This window comes from Sprattus sprattus, assembly GCF_963457725.1.
Source record: "Sprattus sprattus genome assembly, chromosome: 2".
Taxonomy (NCBI): Eukaryota; Metazoa; Chordata; class Actinopteri; order Clupeiformes; family Clupeidae; genus Sprattus; species Sprattus sprattus.
Window position 1 is genome coordinate 44,194,995 of NC_137921.1, and position 23,732 is coordinate 44,218,726.

The 23,732-nt window shown below is 44.4% G+C and overlaps 1 protein-coding gene across 5 annotated transcripts; it reads left to right on the forward strand.

The window, feature by feature from the left end:
* The first annotated feature begins 7,751 nt into the window (after positions 1 to 7,751).
* On the forward strand, positions 7,752 to 20,331 carry sap130a (Sin3A-associated protein a). 5 transcript variants are annotated; one of them, XM_080832997.1, is made up of 21 exons: positions 7,752 to 7,776; positions 8,652 to 8,779; positions 8,953 to 9,215; positions 9,452 to 9,619; positions 9,981 to 10,107; positions 10,335 to 10,459; positions 10,872 to 10,999; positions 12,671 to 12,821; positions 12,960 to 13,044; positions 13,204 to 13,308; positions 13,422 to 13,563; positions 13,731 to 13,849; positions 14,146 to 14,427; positions 14,639 to 14,816; positions 15,747 to 15,848; positions 16,198 to 16,571; positions 16,805 to 17,068; positions 17,303 to 17,428; positions 17,592 to 17,695; positions 18,228 to 18,341; positions 18,484 to 20,331. In XM_080832997.1, the coding sequence occupies exons 2-21, from the start codon at positions 8,677 to 8,679 to the stop codon at positions 18,640 to 18,642; spliced, it is 3,219 nt and encodes a 1,072-aa protein (XP_080689123.1). In that variant the 5' UTR covers positions 7,752 to 7,776; positions 8,652 to 8,676; the 3' UTR covers positions 18,643 to 20,331. The 5 variants fall into 5 exon arrangements, with proteins under 5 accessions (XP_080689123.1, XP_080689124.1, XP_080689126.1 ...); XM_080832998.1 differs by having other exon boundaries at positions 16,808 to 17,068; XM_080833000.1 differs by having other exon boundaries at positions 12,674 to 12,821.
* The last annotated feature ends 3,401 nt before the right edge of the window (positions 20,332 to 23,732 follow it).

A 23,732-nucleotide genomic window follows, 5' to 3' on the forward strand; every position in this document is an offset into this window, starting at 1 on the left:
AGGTCTCAGTCCCTATGGACATTACTCATGCGATTGGGTTTTACAATGACTACTCTGAGAGAAATATAAGTTTCTTTTTTCTTTTGGATGCTTTCCCACAAGGTGTATGGTCCAACCTTGCTTCACTGTATATGTTCGCTGTTGAGGAGGGCATCTGGCAGCTTCACAGCAGAGCAGCCTGGGCCCCATCATGTGCATGCACCCCTGGGCATTTTTCTCTCCGAACTCTCAGTGAGAAATATTTGGAAAAATAGCTCAGTCAAGTGGTGTGTTTTGCCTCCATTTCCATGGAGATTCCTAAACTTCCTGCCTTGAGCGGTTATGGAATGCAGCCCCCCACCCCCACACCCACCCTCCACCCCAACCCCGTTCCATCCTCTTTCCCTTTTCCTCATAAATCAGGCCAATGTCCTCTAATTTTAGACCTGTTTGTGTGTACTGGAGCACAATCTCAGGGAGCCTATGTTTTCTTTCTTTTTGGGGGGCCATGGAGAGACTGCATACCTTTACTCTAATTGTCTTGACCCAGCTAAATATTCCCCATATAAAATGTAGGGTTTCCTGATATATATATATACACACAGTATATTCAGTACCTATGCACATGTAAGTCTGGGGGATGTATGGAAAATGGTAGTGAGTGTGAATAACAAAATTAAAACAACCCAAACTAAATAAACAACACAGTATATAATTGGACTGTGTCAAAATAAGCGGTTTTCTGTAGTACAACTTAAAATAACTGAAACGATGAAAATAACCCCTGTAAGGCCAAACCACTAACATAAAGTGCAGCCATTGTCCTTTGTAAAATGGAGTGGGAAAATAATTATCATGTGTCATGTCTACACCCAAACCCATTTTGCCTTGTGGCACAGACACCCGGCCACAATAGCGTTACAGTCTGGGGGGCGTTGCCACTGAGTCAACAGCAAAATGCTTCTCTTCTTCCAGATTCTCTATCCCATGTCTCTATGTCCTTCTTTTCTCTATCTCTGTCTCTCTCAGTCTGTCTATATGTCTTTCTTTCTGTGTCTTAGTTCCCACACAAACTCTATCAAGAGGATGAAGCCAGATGGCCAACTAAATTGTGGTTCTTCTTCCAGACTCTTTATCCTGTAGTCCTTTCTTTCTTTCTTTCCCTCTTTCTTCCTATATTTTCTTTTAATAGCTCTCAGTTTCTCTTTCTGTCTCTATTCCCCCTCAAATTTTATCATGAGGATGAAGCTGTGATCTGAAGTTAGACGTCCCATTTTGGATCTGTAGCAAAAGCAGCCGCTGGTATTTAGGACAGAGCGGAGGTATTAGCCGATGAGTCACTGAGCGTGTGAGGGACAGGCGTGGCGCTGGGGCACCAGGTGTGCCAATACAGGTGGATACCTGACGTCTGTCCCACTTCAAGGCATGCACTCACTAATGCTTAGCTAACTCTCAAACTATTTGACACAGATTGCAGAATAGCTGTTCTCCTCTGATCCAAACCTTAGTAAATTGGGTCTGAATAAACCTCTGTTCCCTATAAAAAGGGGAATGTAAGTGTTGTTTTTTTCAGGTCTGGGCAACCGCTGATGCTATTGTGGGCTTTGCAAGTAAGGCTAAATGATGGCAGTGCCTCAGAGGGAGGCAATGAATACCTTTGGGGTGACGTTGTGCACAGCTCTGTTCTAAATTACTTGGCAACAGACATTAGAAAGGTGTTTGGTTGCTGTTTATGTATAGCCGTTGCATAACATCACAATGATTCATGATTTGACAGAATTGCAACACACACAAAAATTGTCAACAAGAATGCTGTTTGAGGCTCTGATGTTAAAACGATGTGCTTTCTTAAGTGATTTCTACTAAAACCCCAAAAGACTTTCTTCAGAGGCAAAAACCTTGAATTTTGGAAATTTCCCCCTTTCTCTGAATTTCCCTGAAATCCTCTTCTCCTGTGCCATGCATTCCATCTGAAACTAGATTTTATCAACCTGCCGATCACTATCCTCTTGGGAGTCACAACCCAGATCCAGCCCTCCCAACCAGGCAGTACACAGTATCCACAAGAATTCTGGTTATGTGGCTTTCACAAGCGGCCCTCGGTCGGATTGCCAAGACGACGGATGATGGCAGGAGTGGTGAGTGTCACATCTGGAGACATTCTGTTTCTCTCCGGCATTTTCACCTCCGCTGGCGTGAACCCAGCGGCGGGTTTTCTTATATAACCCTACATGGCTCTGCATTCTTCACGCATTCAGGGGCCCAGGGCAGACAACCTCATGGATCTCCTGATGGGGCCGGAGGGCCCCTGGAGTGGGAAAGCGAGACACGCGTGGCATGTGCCTGCCTCCCTGCCCGTGCGCGCGCGCACACAGACACACACACACACACACACACACACACACACACACACACACACACACACACAAACAGGAGCCTGGACCACAGCACCGGGACCCTGGCCAAAGGTGACCATTGTTTATGAGTTTTGTCACAGAGCACTCCATGAGACTGCTGTGAGCCAGTATGCTGTTCTTGTGCTCTCTCCCATCAGTGTAGTGGAAAAATGTCATTCCACTCTTCCATCTCCCAGATCAACGGGCCACCACCGCCTCCGCGTGTGAGAATCTGGAAATATTCAAGGAGGATGGGGCATGCAAATGTCAAGAAGGTCAAATTCCCACAATGCCATGCAGCACTGGGAATGTTTCTCCTTTCTGAGGCACTGGCCTCCACATCCTGACCCAATTCACTTAGGCTCTGGAATTAGGTGCTTTTCATTACAGTGATGAAACCAAAGCCTCACAGAAGGCCTCAGATTGCCCAGAAAATTCCAGGTCCTCTTCCAACCCCCCTCCATCATCTAACGCACTCTGACTGTTTGGGAAAATTAGCATTGGTTCAGAGCAGCCGACTAAGACTGTGGACAGATAAGACAACAAACACATTGCTCCAGATTGAGCTATTGAGGAGCATCTGGCATGTGCCTGGACAGCTGAACGGATCACAGTACCGAACACCACCAAGGACACAACCCCAGAACATGAATTTGCTACTCTTGACTCAAACACCCCATTTAAACACTCTGAGATCCCTTATGGCTGTACTTCTACAATAACATGTCCATCTGGAACTCAACGTCTCATTTGCCTTTCATGATATAATGACAGAACCTCTGACCCTATTCTTTCTGTGGGGAGGCACAATCCCAAGAATGTGAAAAGATGAATTGTCCCGCTTCAGTGCATTGCATGCAGACACAGCCCTTCACCTCCATCATTTTACATTCATAGTTGAGAGACTACAGTCCACATTCCAGTATGCTCCCAGAGGTTTTGAGGAATTCCACTTGGGTGAATTTATGGATATCGCCTTTTTTCAGGGGGATGTGCTTCTTAGACAGAAAGGCATATTTTCTTGCCCTGTTAATGAACATTGTAAACTCAGAAAAAATGTCTTGCGTAACCAGTCTGACAGTGTGCACTCCCCGCTGAATTATGCCTCAATGCCTTGCATGCCTGTGTTCATATTTTCACCTCATCTCTCTCTCTCTTCTGCTCGAGCAGCTTGACAAGTTTCAGAAACACAGACGTTGTATTCTCTATTCCTCAATCAGTCAACACCTACGTGTCTGTTACATTCTAGAAATTGACTATGGATGATTACCTAAAGAGTCAATATATGTGTATGCTGAAATGTGTATGTCCTTAATTTCATGTATCCTGTTAGTTAAATTCTATGAAGACTAAAAAGACTTATAGCATGAGAAAAGACCTTTTTATAAAATCACCCCATAAAGGTGTCACATCAGGACAAACCACAGCAAAAGCCTAATGGAGCAATTAATTGATGTATTGTTGTTTGGATGCGTAGACAGTCATGTTCCAATGAAGGGAAAAGGATGTCACAGATACTGCTACTGATTTTTATCTCTCAGACAAGCAAAGGCTGTCATATTTTAATGTTCATACCAAAGCAAGGTATGAGAAGTAGCTCTGCATTACACAAAACAACTACTGCTTATCGCAGGGCAAGCAAAAGGATAACACGCATCTGTACACCATTTGCCTTGTATTCTAAAGTGTATAAGCCGTGTAAGAATATATTTTTGTTGTGGTTTTTCTGGTTTGAAAACTCTGTGGCATTTATGGCCTTTGTAGACACTTGTAATGATGAGTAATTATCTTCACTTCTGTGCAAAGCCTAGAGTGGCTGTGCAATTCTTCCCCTGTGTTTTTAAGGCTCCTAGAAGCCTGCTGAATTTTTGGAGAGAATTTGAATGGCTGTCTGTTTCTTTTCACTTCTTTACCCTGCGTGCCCACTGAAACGGTTTACTGCCAGACCGTTTCTGGCTTTGGGTTTCGCGGAAAGAAGAAAAAGTAGTAAAAACTATATATTTTTCTTTCAAGGAATCCTTCTAAATATATTCCTAGGTAATATGATATGTGCAAAGGGGTTCCAGAACATTGGAGAAAATGCAGAAGTGGAATATGTGCTTAAAATTAAGCCTGTGATGACTGGTGAGGGGATGCATGCTCAAAAAACACAAGTCTGCAACCATGATGTTAAACAGCCATAAGGTTTGTACCATTGTCATGGATGCTGTAATATTTTCATCCATGTTAACACTGCAAAATGTTGCTGGCAAGAGCTCATTACATCACATCGGCCACAGAGATGAAAAAAAGAGACTGAAAACTTGAATTTCTGTAAAAATCAGAGGCAAGGGATGTTTACACTTATCACATTTGTAGAGCATCCAGTGGCTTTTCCATCTTCATGGGAAAATGAAAACATACCAAACAGTTTGATTAGTATACTAAACAGTATATAATTGTATAGAACATCACAGCTGTAGTAGCTGTGTTTGGCCCACATACTTAAACATCCAATACAATCAATCAATCCCATTATCTAAATAACCTCATTGATTCAGCTGTTCACAGTAGCACCATTGTCATTACTCATTATTCATTCCTGTCCTAACTGCAAACATAGGCATTTATGTCTATTTAGTCATTTTCTCACTCTGCCGCCTTTCACTTGTTCAGAAGACTAGAGCTCCTGCTAAAGAAAGTCGTTTTCCATGAACTTCATGACAATGGCTGTAAAACCCTTATGGGTCAAACTAAAGTGGAACCTGTCTCACGAAATGCACATGATGCATTTGGGGATTCCTTGATGGAGTAAATGCAAGCAATATTTAACTGTAGTGTCACTTCTTCCAGAGTTTCTGTGATGGGAGTTTCTGGTGATTTTTTCCATTGGGTGTTGGTGCCGTCTGAAACCCCAGTGCAACCTCATCACATGCTTGGGCAGCACAGAGGCACCTCTATGAGCGAGTGGACAAAAATAACATATCCCCCCCTCCAACCCCAACTCCTGTTGGAAAAATAGCTGTGGCCTGCAGGATCACACACGACGGGCCATGGCAGAAAGGCATCCTGGGTATCTGGGTGATGTAATGCCCCCTGTGAATGTGCCGGTAACACGATGCTGGAGCTCCAGGATTGTTGTCCGCGCTCTTGCAGGCTTTTTCTGATCCATAACGGGCTGTTAGAAATCCCTGCAGCCGCTACCTCTACAGATAACCTCCACCACCCCACCCATCCACCGACTCCACAACACCAATGCCCACCTTCTCCCCTGTCGTGGCCTCCTGCCTCTGCTGACTTCACCGCTCTCTCTGTCTCGGGTAATAAAAGCAACTGAGCCCTCTCTGTTTTTTATGTGGGGTGAATTTCATGAGGAGATCTAAAGGTGTGAAACATGCAAAACATATAAATACTTTCCAGCGTCTTCTGATTTAAATGTAGCTGTGCTCGCTTAACATGTAGTCCCAGTAGTGCCCTTCGCAAGACCTCAGACCCATCTCACTGTCTGACTGACTTGCATAGGGTAGGCGTCTGACCTCCTCTGAGAAAATGTAGCTACATTGATGCAGTGTCCACGGGTCCAAAGAAAATCATTCATAAATGGATTCCACTTGTGCGCACCCATTGTACTCACACATTAACGTTTCCATGTTCACGTACATTCTCATTAGGGGAACTCAGGTACAGGTATGATTGGCTATCCAACCACAACAGGGCAAAACCGAAGCAGGTTTCACAATGCCCGCAGAAACCATTACTCACGAAGGACAGTTGTCAGTGGTGGCTTGTCAAAGTCTTGTGTTATCTGGTTAGGAATCTATCATGGCAATACAGGGTGAAAACAAAAATACATTTCTCCTTGGAATTTAACAATAGAGAACTTTTGCAATACAACTATAACTCATACAGGTATAACTAAGCACCATATTTCACCATATAACGATTCACTTTCGGCTTTCGGATCAAGTGCAAACATCACGAAATGTTTTCTGTGTAAAGTCAGATAGAATAGATTGGATATGTAGATGTATGTTACTTCACACCACTATCTGAACAGTGCTGAACATCATGGAGCAATGAGGCCATAGCCTTTGTCCTATTATCCAGAGTCATCATAGTCTACTGATGCAATGCAGAGACTCACAGGAGAGGATCTCCGACCGGGTCTGGTTGGAATTCCTTGTATAAATATTGGTAAAGCCCCCTGGAATGAAGTCTGGACTGAAGCCAAACAGGAAACCGGAAACATTTGTTTCCCTGATCCCCATGTCCACCAACAATCACACAATTGCACCGTGAGGTATTTTTGGAAACAGGGGCCTTCATCCTTCATGCCCATATAACCTGGCAGGCCAAAGGCCCACTTGCATTTCAGTTAATGGAATAAAATAATTTGTTAACGGAAGGTAAAACACACAGTGTTAAAACATGTATTTCTTCTGATTTATCAAGCCAGAGTGGACAGACATTAATCCAACCAAAATACAAAGGAAATGCGTTGAAAAGATAAACACTGCTCATTAAAACCCCAGAAAATAAGCTATGTTTGTTGGTCAGTGTGTGTGGGTGTATATCTGTAAATAATACATAAATAAAATATGAATGTGCAATTGACTGTAAAGTGGTATAGGCCCACTGTATATTTCCTTTTATTAAATTGTATTATAGTGTTGCATTTTAAGTATACATTACTATATCAGAGCAAACTAGATATTGGACATAATATTCTCATAAAAGCCTATGTCGTTAAAGAAGACTTAATTTACAGACTCAGATTCAGTATCACTCTCAAAGTAAGACTGCCATCTACTGGATTTGCAGGCCCATTTCATGTTTACTCACGTGTACTCTTTGCACTTTCATGTAGCCTATCCCACAAGAAGAAAATATTGTTTTGCAGTCGTATGACTACGAACTACACTTAAACGCTTTCAACTGCACCAAACTTGAACATACGTGTAATGCGCACGACAAACAAATGTTATAGTAGGCTATCATTCGGTACATTGTGGGAATTAACTAATCGTTTTAGAAACCAGAATAGGCTAAAATAATGCAACTCGAATTCGATCATAGTTACTGCGTTGGAAATGGAACTGGGAAACCATGCGTGTCTTTCCATGAACTAAAGATTTTGTTTAACTGTGGTGGTGTTGTTGACCAATTTCAAGCTACAGTCGTAACGGGGCGGGCACGTATCCAGTTTACGGTGTCATTGGGTGCCATTGAGGAACCTGAATGTGATTGGGTCCAGGGAGCGATTATCCCTTTGCGCCCACAAGAAAACGGATAACAATTGGTTGTTTTCTTTGCCGTTCTGTTCTGTGATTGGCCATAATATTAGAGGGCTTTGTGGAGGAGTCAGCATTCTTCCGGTTTATGTGTTGACTAAAAAGACGAATGGAGAGTGACTAACTCTACGGTACTTACATTTCTTAAAATATCGGCGCCATCGCAAGCCCCTTCCATAACCGTTGTATTAATCTATGTCTATATTTTCTGTGGAACAAGTAATAACTTTAAACCTGTGAACAAGAAATGCATTATGGCATAGTGCGGTAGCTAGCTAGCTATTGTTAGCGAGTTTCGCTAACATTAGCCAAGCTGGAAAAATGTTGGTCGACGAAGTAGTTCTCATTTCAGCTGCCCTGGGAGGTCCAAATGCTACTTTACCCGATATAATTGTTTCGCCTGTCTTCCGATTGCACATACGTCCAGGAATGCAATTGGTTACATGTTGCCTAGCTTGCTGCTAATAGTTCTCCCCTCGGTAGTGTTCGCTTGACGTGTGCTGCGGGCTAGCTGGCTAACCGCAGAGCTAATTCATGAAACACTGCCTTGATCGTGTCAAACAATCGCCCCTCAATCTTGATTTCTAGGTGTTTCATGTATTGTTCGAAACTTCGCTCATGCTTTCCGCTGCAACGTTCTATTCTTTAGCCTCAATATCGGAGATACTGAAGTTACTAACGGTAGCTATGCTGCGTTAGTCAGCTAACGTTCCCCTCGCCTGTCAGTATAACGATAACAGTTGCCTTCGTGGGTTTCTTTTCCGAATACCATTCATTATTTAATCTGAGGATGAGTTCGGGTGTATGTGCTCTAAAACTCACTTGCCCTATCGAGGTGGCTTGTGCGGAAAAGCTTCTTTAAAAATACCGAGCGTTGCATAGTGCAGGACACCCCTGTGGTATCTAGCACGTTTCCAGCTAAACTTGCCTTTTAATGAATTTTGCTGGAATCAGACCCATCTGATAGCCTTGAACTTATAGTTATTCACCTTTATTATTCTGGCAGGTTAACGTTGTTGTTTAGAAGGAAGATGAGTTCTCAGCAGTTTCCAAGGACAGTGTTGCCCTCCGCAGCTGTAGGGCAAGGCCAGGCACCTGGAGGAAACGCCAGCCTTGCGGCAGGGAACCAGCCAGGTAGGTGTCGTGGAAGTTTTTGAACATGCAGTCACCAGGTAACCATATCTGCAGTAGCCTTACCATCAATGGTTTGAAAACGTAGAAGTGGCAAGGATATGTAGCTAGGAACCTGAGATGCAATACGATGCCCGATCCAGTATCATGATTATGGCTGAACCACTTCTTTGCAGCAGGTGATGATGAAGGCAGTCGAGATACTGACCGTGTCCAAGACCACTTACCAAGCAGTGGCACTGGAGGGTCCTTGCCGTTCCGTGACGAGAAGCAAGAGCCTGTGGTGGTGAGGCCCTACCCACAGGTGCAGTCCATGGGACAGCCGCCCACCCTACCCCAGCATGTACCCATTCAGCCGAGCCCACCTGTCTCTCTGCCTGGCCCACCTGTGCATCTGCCCCAGGGCCAGCCACCCACCTTCCCAGACGGACCTGTGAAGGTAAGTGTTTCTCTAAACCCTCAGACCTCCATAACAAACTGAAGCTGTGCATGATGTAGTTGATCATGAAGCATTTCAGTATTAAATGCAATAGTTGAGTGCTTCTCTGATGTCTTATTAGATGCTGAAATCCTATTGTGGATTATTAAAAATAGCCAGCAACAGTGTTTTTTGGTGTTTGTGTGGGTAGGAGAGCATATGTAGTTTTATTGTTTACAAGTTGTTATGCATCTTAGGCTGCCATGAAGTCACCAATGCCCAGCCGCCTCATAGCACCAGCTCCAACTGCTGGCCAAGGGCACCTTTCTGTGCCCCCCAAAGTGCCCACTCACATTGCTGTAACCCTGGAGAGCAGCATTGCCCCCACCTCCTCCATCCCTGTGGCAACCATCAGTGGACAGCAGGTAAGTTGTTGTTGCCTCTTCGTTTTCCTATTTCTAAAACCTCAAGCTAGGAAAGTAGAAGATATGGTATGTTTTTGGTTCTTCCTTGGCTGAGCTCAAATAGTTATAATGCCTACTAGCTACTCAGTATTATTTAGTGCTTGGTGTAATTAGCCTGTTATATCATGAAATCCAAAATACTGCAGAGGATTTTACTTTCTGGATTTCGCTGAATTTTACTGCAGGCTTAGGCATGACACAAGTTTTGTTTAAAGATTAAGAAAATGTGAGAATATATAGGTTACTTCAATCGTTTGCATTATTTGTCTGGATGGGTTTTCTGTTTTGCTCTATCCTAAAATGGGTGTTTGTGTTATCCCAGGGCCACTCCAGTAATCTGCACCACCTGATGGCAGCCAATGTGCAAATCATCCGCAGTAGCACCCCAGGCCTTCAAATTGGCTCACCTGCAGCCCCTCCACACACCTTCACATCCCATCTGCCCCGAGGTCAGTCTGTCCTTTCCGCACCCACAATTGTTTACTGAAAATTAGGACGGGGTTGTCATATCAGCAAAACGTCAGGTTTTTAAACACTAGCACAGAAGTTGCATAGTTGTTCAGACTTGTCATTTAGATCTGCCGGACATTTTACAGGAGTGTTTTAGATCAGTCTTTTACAGAGAAAGGGGTTGATTGGTTAACTAATTAAAACGATTATTTGCTGCATTCTACAGGAGCCGCTGCAGCAGCTGTCATGTCTAGCACCAAAGGGCCCACAGTGCTGAGGCCAGCGTCCGGAGCCAGTGCAGGCCCCGGCCAGCCAGCTGCAGTCCAGCACATCATCCACCAGTCCATCCAGGTAAGCCAATCGTCCCATTCACCAGAGAGGGCAAAGGACTTTGTGCGTCACAATGTATGACATTTGACAGGTTTTCCATGTACTGTTAGTGTCGAAGTTGAACATCTTAATTGGCCACACCACTCTTAGTTTCTCAATGGTATTGTGTAACTCTTCATAGCACTGAAACAGTGTTTTGATAGAAATACTTTGTCTGAGCAAAGGCCCATTTACTGGTGGCTCTAAGTATGGCATCTTCAGCCATACTTATGCTCCGTAGATTAAGGTGGCTTCCAGTATGGCCTCTTTAGCTATACACATGCCCCGTTGATGCAGGCTGTAGGTACGCAAAAATCCAACATCAAAATGTAGTAATTGGCACACTAGCATTGTTTATTTGTTTGTTTAGCTTGACCTCTCCTTGCCTCCACAGTCTCGCCCAGCAGTGACCACCGCCACAGCTGTGATGCCCACTGTGGTGGCCCCCATCTCGGCTTCCAGGACCCAGTCTCCTATCATCAGCCCGGTGGTCACTCACAGCTCTACAGATATGATCCATGGGTGAGTCTTCTGGCCCGTTCTGAGCCGTCTGTCTAACTCACTGTAAAATCAGATCCAGTTATAAAATGACTACGTATAGGAAAGATTCAGTGTAGGCATATATTGAATCCGTTCTGAGCCGTCTGTCTTACTCACTGTAAAATCAGATCCAGTTATAAAATGACTACGTACAGGAAAGATATGGTGTATGCGTATATTGAATCCGTTTTTTTTTTTCGTGTTCCACCATCTCAGCTGGAAGCTGTAAAAGCGTACGTTATACTTTTTAAAACAAAGTAATTAAAGAATATGCATGGCAACATGATGAATATAAACAACAATCATTTAAACCCATTTCACACCGTTATGCCGTCTTGATGATTATTGAAAAGTTTATTTACTGATAACGCTGGCAAATACGTGCAATATTACCCATTCCTTAGCTAGCCAAATAAAGTTAATGTCAACGTCATTTTACTGTGACCATAGGTGTTAGTGAATGAAAAGTTAACTGGCAATACATACCACATGTACACAATCCAATTGTGCATAATCCAATAAACACATCAAGCAAATTAACACACGGCTTTAGTATACCTCTGCTACTTAGCTTAATTCTAGTAGCCTACTTGCTACCTCTTCCTTCAGTGTCATATTAGCCAAATACAATCCACAGTTCATTCAATAGGCTTTACATGAGGGCAGGGGCAGAGATCCCATTTCATTGTAGGGGGGGGACAATACATTTCAGAGAGTAATTCCAGGGGGGGGCATGAAAAAAATAGCTTTCACAAGAGCTAGCATAAACAGCTAAATACCGAATTATCTTATCACATTTACAAACATACATTTGAAGTGGTTTTTGAATGACGTAAACGGCATTGAATGCACTTACACAAAATATCTACTCACAGACAAATGATGTCCAAAGTTCAAGAGAACTTGATGCTCAAAATAAGTTCTAAAACAGGTTAAGGACGCTTCAACTGGGAATTGAACTAGCAACCTTCTGATTATGATACAACCTCTCTACCCAGTGTACCACTCTCACCCCATGCCATTAATACCAGCATTGTTCATGGGCCGCACAAAAAAATGACATTAATTAACCTTCAGTTAATTTAACTAATCTGGAGAGGCACTGAGATGTAGACCTACCTTTATTAACAAGCATTAACCTCCCCCTGACAGAGTACAGTGTCCTAACTGTCTAGCTAGCTATCGTAAGGGTGTAAATTACAGGTGTTATCGGCAAACGTTCACGTTGTCATGTCAATCCATTAAACTTAGAATACTTGTGCATATCGATTGGAACTTCGTAAATGGAGTTTAGAAAAACTTCTTCTTACATGTTCTTACTGCGTTCGAGAATGAAGTAAGTATCTTTACATATCGTGTATCATAGCGGGAAGGGGAGAGAGGAAGAAACAATCTCACAACCTGACCGTGTACTGGGCAGATTGACTGAAACACGGAGCCCCCTTTCCCCCCCCCCGGGATCTCCGCCTATGCATGAGGGCTATTTATGACACATAGGCCTACAACTGTTTTCAGCCAGCTGTTTTGTGTTATGTTATGTTCTGTAGGACAATATCTGAATAAGCCTATATGCCTAAAAGTATATGCTGATTTAGACATGGGCCTAAATACTGAGGCCTGTATTAATTCACACCTCTAAAATTAATTCTGTAGAAGGCCAGGACTGACGCTTCACCAGCCCCCTCCAGCCACCATCAGCATCCAGAGGCCAGCCACACCCCGAGACACGGCCACTCGCATCACCCTCCCCTCCCACCCTGCCATTGGAGCCCAGAAACCACAGCCCCCTCACACTGTGACTCAGGTAAGAGACGTCTCCCCACCCATCATTCAGTGCTTTAGTTTTGTCCTACTTTCCTTTGGGATAGTCATATTTGCATCACTCTCTCTTTTTGTTTCTATTTATTGTGGTGTTTTTGTTTTTTTAAACACCTCTCTACAGAAGCCTATTTTTAGTACAGTGACTCCTGCTGCAACTGTGGCTCCAATACTTGCCAGCAACACTGTGCCATCAACAACCGCTGGAGGTGAGCGATCTTGAGAATAAATGCACTTGCTTCACTGTGCATATCTAGAACTACAAAACCCCTTTTAACTGTCTTTGCCTTTGAGTTGGTTCTGCTCACATTAGTGTGAATATAGTTAGTCCCACCAACATGTGTTTCTGTTTGGGTTTTCTCTGCTAGGTTCTATTCCACACACGCAGATGACCAGCAACACCATTGTCACCATGACGATGCCCTCTCACTCCTCCCATGCCACAGCGGTCACTACCTCTGCCATCCCCGTGGGTGAGTGTCCATCAAATCCTCCAAATGTTTACACCGATCCAAATCTGTCCTCACTGAAAATGGATAAACACTGGATGGATAAAAAATAATCATTTGTCGCTTTTTGTTTTTAGCCAAAGTGGTGCCCCAGCCCATCGCTCACACCTCCCCCCGTATCCAGGCCGACTATTCCGGCGAGAGGACCAACCTCATCCCCATCCCAGGGCATCGCTCCTCTCCCAATCCTGTTGCCATGGAGCCACGCAGTGACAACAGGCATGCCCCTTTCATCCAGGATTGAAGTGTTTTTACAGACTTTGTGATGGTTTTTGTAGTCTTTTATGTCTGCTGCTTTTGTTAAGTTTTAGGCTGCATGGGTATAATCCCGAATCCAGGTGTCTAATCTGAAATGTGAAACTGCTCTCTCCTCCTCCTCCTTCTAGGCCCTCTGTGCCAGTGCAGTTCCAATACTTTCTACCCACCTACTCGTCGTCTCCGTACCCTCTGACACACACCTACACTCCCATCACCAGCTCTGTGTCCACCATCCGCCAGTACCCAGGTATATACCCACCAATCACAAGAGCACATCAAGCATGCCTAATGAGTAATTTAGAAGATGCTGTCCAAAATGAATGTCTGTCAGTAATTGGTCATATTGTTTTTAAAATTAAATTAAATCAACTTGTGTGTGGGTGTGTGAGATGGTTAAATGTAAAGCGTTGACTAATTCAAAATGGATTGCTATGAAGCTTCTTGGTGTGGTGAGTGTGTGAGTGCAAGATGGTCTGTAATGTTCTGTCCCTGTGTCTGATCCCAGAACAGCCTTGCCTAACCTCTACTCCTCTTGCTCCCCAGTCACCCCCCAGGCCCCCAGCCCAGGCATGCCCACTCAGGCGGGTGTGGGCGTGGCCACCACTGTGCACCTCAATCCCATGCAGCTGATGGCCGTTGACCGCATCGGCCTACAGTCGGCCCAGATCAGCACCCAGAGCCTCCAGCCCGCCTCCATGGCTGCCCAGGGCATCCAGCCCGCACCCATAGGAGTGCAGGGCCTGCACGCCACTGCACCAATCAGCGCACAGGGCATCCAGCAAGCACCAATAGCAACACAGCAGCCACAGCCAGAGAAACCAGGAGGTAAGACGCAAGAGAATTCGGTTATTGATCTTGTGTTGGGGATACTGTAAGTGTAGAGTTGTAATGCTATTTATTGAAGGATGGTGTTAAATGGAGTGTAGGGGTTGAATGGATATCAAGACCACGGTGCTTATTGAGGTTAGAAACACAGGATGTAAGGAGGAAAAAAAGGTTTGTTTCACCTGAACCTCTGAACTGTGTCTCATTCTAGGAGTGGTCCTGGCTGACAGCTCCACCTTTGTCACCAATCCCATCGGCAGTACGTTCGGTTCCACCCAGCCCGTCACCACCGTGGTGCAGACCCACCCCCAGGGCCCGGGCTCTGGAGCACCCACGCTCGGTTCTTCTCCCAGGCCCAGCATCCTCCGCAAGAAACCGGCCAACGAGGGGTGAGTTTGGCATTTGCCAGTTTTGTAACAAAGTTATCTGTGCACACTGGTGGATAGGGTCTCTACCAATACTAGAAGAGATTCAAGATGGCAAACATGCCACAAAAACCAGTGCCATTGTAGAGGAACTCAGTGACCCCCATATGGTCCTTTAAGTATTAGCCACTCTGTTGCTGTTTATGTAAGGCATTCTAGAGACTGGAGAGATCACAGTGCTGCCTCTGGGAAAAGGGGTGATGGAGAGCCTCATCAGTAGAGTTGAAGTAGTGTGCCTCCGTCAGCAGAAAAGATGAAGTGCAGCAGGTTTAACTGGGAAAGTGAAAATCTAGACAGGAGCCCCTCAAGGGTGGACAAATGATATTCATTACACAGCCTCGAGTCCAAGTGTGTATGCTCTCCCAAGGACAGGGTCGAATTAATTTGCGTCGCTGCACAGTATGTGAGGAAACTACAGCTGTGCTCAATAAAACTGCAACAATGTGTTCAGCTAAATATCACGACCGCGCAGTCTTCTTTTCAGCGATCAGACTAAGAGGTAGTACCCTCAAGTTCGCAGTGTTTTGAGTTGAAAGGAAACAAACTAAAATCAACTGCCGAAGTATCCAACGAAAAGGATTACTGAGCAACATTAATTTGCTTGTATGTATCATAAGTGGCCAAGCCATGCCTGCTGTCTGTGTGGAGGCTACAGATTAACTGAGGGCATAATGGTTGATGCAATAATTAAAGTAGGAATAATCTCGTAAAAAATGAATAGTGCCAGTTGATTGGTTCATTATCCAAGATTTGTCAAGAAGTCTGAACAAGTCTGTCAGCTCTGTGGAGGAATTTGTCAACCATTTGCTCAGAGAGCCCCACATGCAGGCAGCAAGCTTGGGCTAGAGCTCTCTCAGCTGGCTGTGTGTCTCACCTGGGGCCCTGTGTTTCCAGAGCTGTGCGTAAGAACCTGATGGCAACCCAGGCAGGGGAGCCGGGCCCCGGCCGAATGGAGAGCGCCGTCAGGGGGGTACCGGGGTCCCCGCGACCGGCTGGGTAAGCTTTCCACCCCCGGCTGCATGAATACAGAAGAGTCTCCTCATAGTGACAGCCTAATGCTAGATGGGGTCTTGGTTTGTTTGTGTGTTCTTTCTTTGGCAGTATGTTTCCTGATGATTTTTTTGTCCCTTAAAAGAGCATGCTCACCACCACAGTTTGCTCTTCATTTTTGAAAAAATCATGGATCTGTTTGAGCCTTGATCTCACTGGAACACTCTACATGCATGCTAGTCCTTGACATCGCTTATTCATTTTATTGTGTGTAGAGGCAAATCTAACTGTTGACAATCAAAAAGCAGATCAGAATATAGCAAGCATTGTTTATAAGTATTGTTTTTTTGTGCAGAGTGAAGCCCAAAACCGACATGCACGTTGCCATGGCACCCCCGGTGATGGCCGCCGTGGAGGCATTGCCCGCCCATGGCGGAGAGCAGCAGCAGCAGCAGCAGCCCCTCCCCACTCAGGCTCAGCACCTATCGCAGGCCATCCCCACCCTACTGGCCCCACATATGCCGCAGCCCCCCTCCCAGCCTAAGGCGGTCCTCTCCGCTCTCCCGGTGGCCATGGCGGTCACGCCCTCCATCCCCGCCTCCATGGCTAACGCTGTGGCCTCCCCCACCCAGCCGGCGGCCAGCGGAACGGCTGTGTGTGCGGTCAGCTCCACCTGCCCCGAGCTCAAGGTCAAACAGGAGGTGGAAACCATGGACACCTCACAGCCAGGTATGCAAGCTGTTTTATCTAGCCTTCCTGTTATCGGTGGTGGCCTGCGACGAGACTGGAGGTTCTAATCTCAGGCATATAGGCATACACATCACTGGGGTTGTCTTTTGATTAATCCATCTATGTCTATTTTCCATGCTTTCCTCCTTTTTTGTCCTTGCTCTTCCCTTTTCTGAATTCTCGGTCTCTCTCCCTCTCCCTATATTCCATTTGTCCATCCTGTTCTTCTCCAGCAGCGCCCAATGTGACGTCCACGCCCGGCCCCGCTCCAGCCCTCTCCTCCTCCCAAGGCCAACTCATCTTGAGCGCCCCCTCCCAGCCTGGGGACCTGCTGCCCGGAGCCTCCCCTAGGAAGAAGCCCCGCAAGCAGCAGCACGTCATCTCCACTGAGGAGAGCGAGATGATGGAGACCAACAGCACAGACGAGGAGAAGGTGGGGGGCAGAACCATGGGTGGCCGGTCGGACCGACATGAGTCCCCGCCTAGGGAGTATGTGGGTAAGTCCTGACTGAGTCATTGTGCCAGTGGTAGAGGGTAATGCCTAATACTGTTTCTCTCTCCCCCCATTTTTAAGCTTGATTTGTTGGATGAGCTCCAAAGTAACACTTCAAAAACTGAAACTCTGAAAAAGGACTGAACATAAACATGAGTGGTCAGTCAGAATCATCAGTGAAGGGTTCCCCCTCCTAAAGTCTGACTGACGTTTGCTTGTTGTCTCCTTCCTCTCTCAGACGAGGAGGGGGTGCGTTATGTACCCAAACGCATCCGCCCGCCCATCACTCTGCTGAGCCACTACCGCAACCCCTGGAGAGCCGCCTACCACCACTTCCAGAGGTACAGCGACATCCGGGTCAAAGGTCAGTATCCTAGCACCACAACTGAATACTATTTCCCTGTAGCTGATGTCTGTCTGTTTTCTTTCATTACTATGACTGCACAGGTGTAGTGAGGTTTATGTTAACTGGACTGGTTTATGGGTGGTATTGTGCTGACGTTTCCTGTGCCTTGTTTGTGGTGCAGACGAGAAGAAGGGCTCTCTGCAGGACATGGCCAATCAGAGGGGTGTGGTGTGCAGAGCCCAGGGCTGGAAGATCCACCTGTGTGCTGCTCAGCTCATGCAGCTGGTGAGCACACACCACAGGAATTATACCCATCCCACACATGGAGACACACACACACACACACAATCATACCCATCCCACACATGGAGACTACAACACACACACACACTCACACACCTCCAGAGTTATACCAATCCCACACATTGAGACCCCCCCCCACCACCACCACACACACACACTCAAAAAACACACCACCAGAATTGTACCCATCCCACACATGGAGACAATACCATACCACACACACACCACATGTGCACCAACAGTTAAATTGTCATCCTAGCACATATTCTGGTAAGCTATTACAGTGACTTCAGTGTTGCTGCTATTTTGCTAACAGTCACTGGGCTTCCAAGTTCCATACATTCTGTGTTGTAATCTCCATTTTTCTATGAATTAGAATCATGTCAGAGACTCAACTGAAGAAGAATCCATTCATAACAAATTTAGGCATTAAGTATTAGACTTTGTTGTTAATTTAAACATGGTTCTCTTTGTGAAATGATGCCCATCTTTTTTCACGGTCGTGTCACCCCAGTCAAGTCTAGAGCATGATGTGTACAGCCGGCTGACCAGCCTGCAAGAGGGCCTTATCCCAAAGAAGAGGGCAGGAGCTGACGACGAGCTGCACCGCATCAATGAGCTCATACAGGTACACACACACACACACACACTCTCACACGGAGCACCCACAGATCACCCCAGTCAAAGAGCATTCTTTTAAGGGTTCAGCAGACACTTGACAGACATCCCAGCATTCCTTGCTCTGCTCACACCTTTTTCCTTGTTGCCAGGGTAACATGCAGCGTTGTAAGCTGGTGATGGACCAGGTGACGGAGGCACGGGACACCATGATGAAGGTGCTGGACCACAAGGAGCGCGTGCTCAAGCTTCTCAACAAGAACGGCACCACCAAGAAGAGCTCCAAGCTCAAGCGCAAGGAAAGGGCCTAGAGACTCAACTAGCCCCCCCCCCCCCCCCCCCAAAAAAATGCCCTCGACTTCCCTCTGAGGACTTAAAGACCTAAAGACTAATCCTTCTCATCCCTTCAGTTTCCCCACTTCCTTCCTGAGGCCCTAAAGACTTAACCCCCCCACCACACACACACACACACACACACACACTCAAACAAATGCAAGCTCTTCTGCTGTTGTTTGATCTATTCTCAAGTTTTCACAAAATCATCCACCCTCAGTGAGAGTCATACACTCTAGATTAACACACAAAGGAGACCCAGACTTACTTATGTGATTTAGCCTTTTCTGTCTTGGGCAGTTTTCCTTAGTCCAGTTAAAGAATTCATATGGGGCCTTGAATTTCTTTCTTTGGACATCTGAAATGAGATTTAACTGAGAATGCTTTTCACAATAGGTGACTGTATTTGCTTGCACCTTTTTTTTTTTTTTGTCAAACTGTCCCGAGTTCTGGAGTCCATTGAAGAGTTTGTGGTCTTTGTGTGGCCTATGGTTGACTGGTAGTAGTAGTAGCAGCACTGTTTGATTTAGTGTGTCTATCTTGCCTTTGATGACAAACGTCTATGGAAGGCTGCTCTAGTTGGTGAGGCCAGTTTTTAATTGTCATCTTTCTGTCACCAAAGACGATTACCTTAAATCACGTGTAGCAGCTGAAACCTTTTCCTCCCAAAAATGATCCAGCACTGGCCTGAGCATTGATCAGGATGGTCATTAAAGAAGCCAAGACCAACCTGGACATCCATGCTTTTACATTTGACACACACACACACACACACACACACACACTGTTATCCTCCTCCCGGTCACCATTTGTTACACACTCACAAGTAAAAGAACTGTATACTAAATGAGGGTGACCGACACTAAACCTAATAGTGCCCTTTTCATGGTTTTGGTGCCTTTAATGATCAAGTATACTTAGGACATCATGAGTGTTCTGTGTGTGTTTTATACATGAGAAGCACGTCTGTGTGTTTATTTCTTTCTTTTTTTTCGTCATTGTTTTAAGCCCCCCAGACCATGTACATGTGTGGGCTTGTCTGCACACCTGTTCACTCTTATCCATGTTGTGCTATCACACCAGTCCCTAGAGGTCGACTGCGTGCTAGACGGGAAATAATGAACATACACATGGCCCTCTCTGTAGTGATGCTAGTATTTTTTTTTTTTTTGTACTGTTTGTTAATTAATTATTTGTTTGTTTGTTTGCAAGGGGAGGTTGCTTTTAAAAAAAATATCTAGCCTGACTCGGGAGCATCATGGAGCAGTTTGAGAAGAGTACAAAACTGGGTGACAGATGTACTTGAAGTGCGATGTACTTGTGTAATAAAAGAATGTGAGAACTTTGAAGATTTATGTTTAAAGAAAATTTGAGGAAGGAAAAAAAAATAACAAAATACAGTTAAACAGATTGTTGTGTAAATGAAAAGTGACTGTACACTCTTAGTTTTTTTGTTATTTTTATATAATATGTTTAGTTTTTTTTGTATGCAGAGAGGCAGTTAGCTGTGCTCCATAGATGTGGCTCTTGTTTTGCAAGTTTTAAGCGCTGAAGTTTGTGTGTTAAAAAGAGCCTGGTGAAAAATAATTTGGCTCCATTTTGTACATTTCCTTCATGTCTGTATATTATTATGTGCTTATGCAGTAAAATACTGTACATTTATGCCACCAACTGCAGATTTTATTTATAGCCCCTAGGACATATTGAGAGACTTGACAAGTGGTTGCCTGGACTTGCATACGGTGTCTTGCATCTAGCTGTTACACAGGTCAAAGTAGCGTACAGTCATCTATTTGACCATTTCAAACTGTACAGAAAAAGTGCAAATATTTGGAGAAGCCCCCAATAAATCTGTACAATATTCATTATTTTTGCTGCAATTTGCAGATGGTTCTCAATTTGCTTTTGTGCCATTCAACATCGGCAAGAATAACACAGTGAGTGAACTTCTGAATCAAAACCCAACTCCGGTTGGATTCTATTCGGGGCAATTTTTTTGTTGTGAATATCGTATTTACACTTTTATCTTCCTAGGTCCTTTGGTCCTAGATGTAGGCTTGGTCAGCAGGGATCTGGTGGTGTTTAGGCGAGTTTAGGATAAAGAGATTACTTATCAAGGCGTGGTAGACAAAGTAAAGGGTATTGCAGGCCCTGCTGGATGGAGAAGGAGGCAGGGCGCTGTCATGAGCGATGAACCCCGGGCGGAAACGTGGAATGATGAAGGTGAGGGTTAATTTTTTTTGGCTGTTCTAGAGTGGGTTATGTAAACCGCACGAAAAGAAAGATCTTGAAAAGGCTTCAGTTCCACATTCTTACTAAGGGTGTAGACGCTTCTAATGATATAAGAAGATAAAGGTTTAGGATGTAAGATGTCTTCCATATCATTCTCGAATTCAACATTTGGCGCGTCAGGCTAGGTAACGTGAGATTCAAGAGAACCTCAGAAGTAGGTTAAATTAACATCAGAATTCGTTTCTTCGGCCGTGATTGTTAGTGTTAAGTTCAATTACTGTGTTAGCCAGGCCCATCTACGTTGTTTACGTTGATTTTGGGTTGTATTTCAAGGGCCTCAGTTTTCCTTATTATGTCTATTTATGTAGCCTATAACACTACACAAATCCCGAAAAAATAGTGGCATTTGAAAGCACCTGTAAGCTCATTTCTAACTAGTATCATTATTCATGTGTGAAAAAAACAACACAGCAAGTGTAAGGTTCTATCTACTCAACATTTAGCACGTCCTTTGAATACAAATACAAAAAACAAGTGCAAGTGTATGACTCCAATGCTATATAATATGGCCAGCATGTAGCATGTGTACTGCAAAGTGTCAAGAAATATGGATAAGTAATAAATGTTTTAGTTAAAGCAAAATAATTTCCAGGACAACTACACATGTCAACAACAAGGGTTTTGAAATGTGTGCAAGAGTCAGGAGTGTTAGAAGTGACCAAATACCTAACTACCGGTAAACCTGAATGAACCTGAGAGCAACATACAGAATTTTACAAGGATGAGGCCATATTTCTTTCAGATTGTCTTAAATGTGATGTATGGCAGGTCTACTTAAAATAGAAATGACAGTTATTTTGAATTGGTAATGACTATCCATCTAACATTAGAATAATTTGTGTTACTATTACACTGTTACTGATAAATAGTGCTGATAGGGGCCATCCCCCACTTCCTTGGAAAGAAGCCATCCATGGGGTTCAAATTCCTCTAGCCCATCTCAACCAGTAACCACAGATAGATCAGAAAATAGATACCAATTACATCCTAACCAGCTTCAATTTACCAGAGTACTCTGGGGCTTGTCAATCTGATGGATTTGAAACGTTTGCTCCTCAGTTCTCTAAACATACTATGGGTAGCCTAATTGATATCATTGCATACTTTGTGACAATAACTAAGATGACTAAAAATTCTCTGTGATAAGGTGTCACTGTTCATTCTGTCTTGTGCCAGTGACAGTAATACTGTCAAAATATAAATGGTATGTCAGATAACTAAAAATATCTTCAAGATTGTGTTTGTATCTTTGAATAATGCCCCCAGAGAAGGAAAATATGGCTTCACTTTTTACATTTCACTTAACTGACCTTATTGATTCCCTGTCTGGAAAAGAAACTTAAACTACCAAACCCATAGGAACATTTGGTTAGTTGGCCATTGTCAACAAGTAAGGCGTGTTCTGCAGTATAGTTCTGGGAAGAACACACCTGTAGGTAGGACGGATGAGCTCTCTGTGCACTATCGGGCATTTACAGTTTTATTACCTCACAGTCAGGCCAGCCTGGACTTTTTAACATACCTCCAGGAGTCCAAAGTCCTTTGTTGGTTATTCAGGTTAAAATGATAGCCATACCATGGTCACAGAAGCATGTAGGTGTCTTGTAGCGAAGGGAGAGCGTGGTCACCCCAACCGGATTTGAAGCTGGGTCTACAGGGTGCCAAACAAACGGCAAAGAGCCAGGCTCGTCAGTATGGCAGAGCACATACTCATGTATAGAGACGGCATATTGTCAAACTGCCCTCACCTTTGGGAAGTGCACCCTTGCGCTTCACGCACACAGGCATTCCTTGCACATTCCACCAACCTACTTCTCCCATCCAGAGCGCACCAATCATAAGTGCTTCACCCATCTATGGGGTCCCTCACAGGGGTCAACCTAGCTGGGGGTCCCTCATACAGTTTTACGGGCAAGCCTCCGATGACCTCACAGCAAGCCATCCCACTTCTGACACAATTTTTAGCGAAAGGGACAGCGTAATCACCCAACCGGGACTTGAAGCATTGATATGAACTTATATCAATATTGATAACAATGGTTATAGGTCAGAATCACCATTGTCATCGATATTGTGAAGGCCTGATTGAGTTATAATTATTATTGGTGTCATTTTAATGTTGTTTCATTTATATTTCCTCTCACACATGATTTAACCCCTGTATTGTGGGCCTATGGTAATATGGGCAAATAAGGAGTAGTTCAGCTACCTGTTAAAAGGGTTAGCGTGGTGGTTGTTGAGGAGCTGAGAACTTTTTAGATGAGAGTTTGTTGGTGAGGTAGTTTATGCTCTTCACTTTAGAAGCGTGAAGTTGATATCAGCATACTGTATGAATTTAGTGTCATAGTGTACGACATTGTACTATTGACTGTACATATACAGTTTGTACATTTTTTGTTTATATTTTTCACTTTGGATTATGCACTTGGTGGAGGACAAATACATTTGCAACCAGAGATTTTTTGTCTCCCTGCTGCCTTTTGTGCCTTCACTTAATGACTCTCGACACGGATACCCTTTGACACATCTACTTTGTAACATGAGTTAGCTGCTAGGGATTTCACAAGGCTCTGTATAATTTGTTAGCTTGTTAACCTCACCCAAGTTAGCACTCCAGGTGTTAATCTGGGGGTCAGATGAAGGGTACCGTAGTTGTCCCTCATTGACACCAGAAATCTCTTTAAGACCATTCCTGTGAGGTTAGTTTCACCGTAATGTTCCATATAAATCATTTATTATATGTTTTATAAGGATATATCAACCCACATATGTGGCT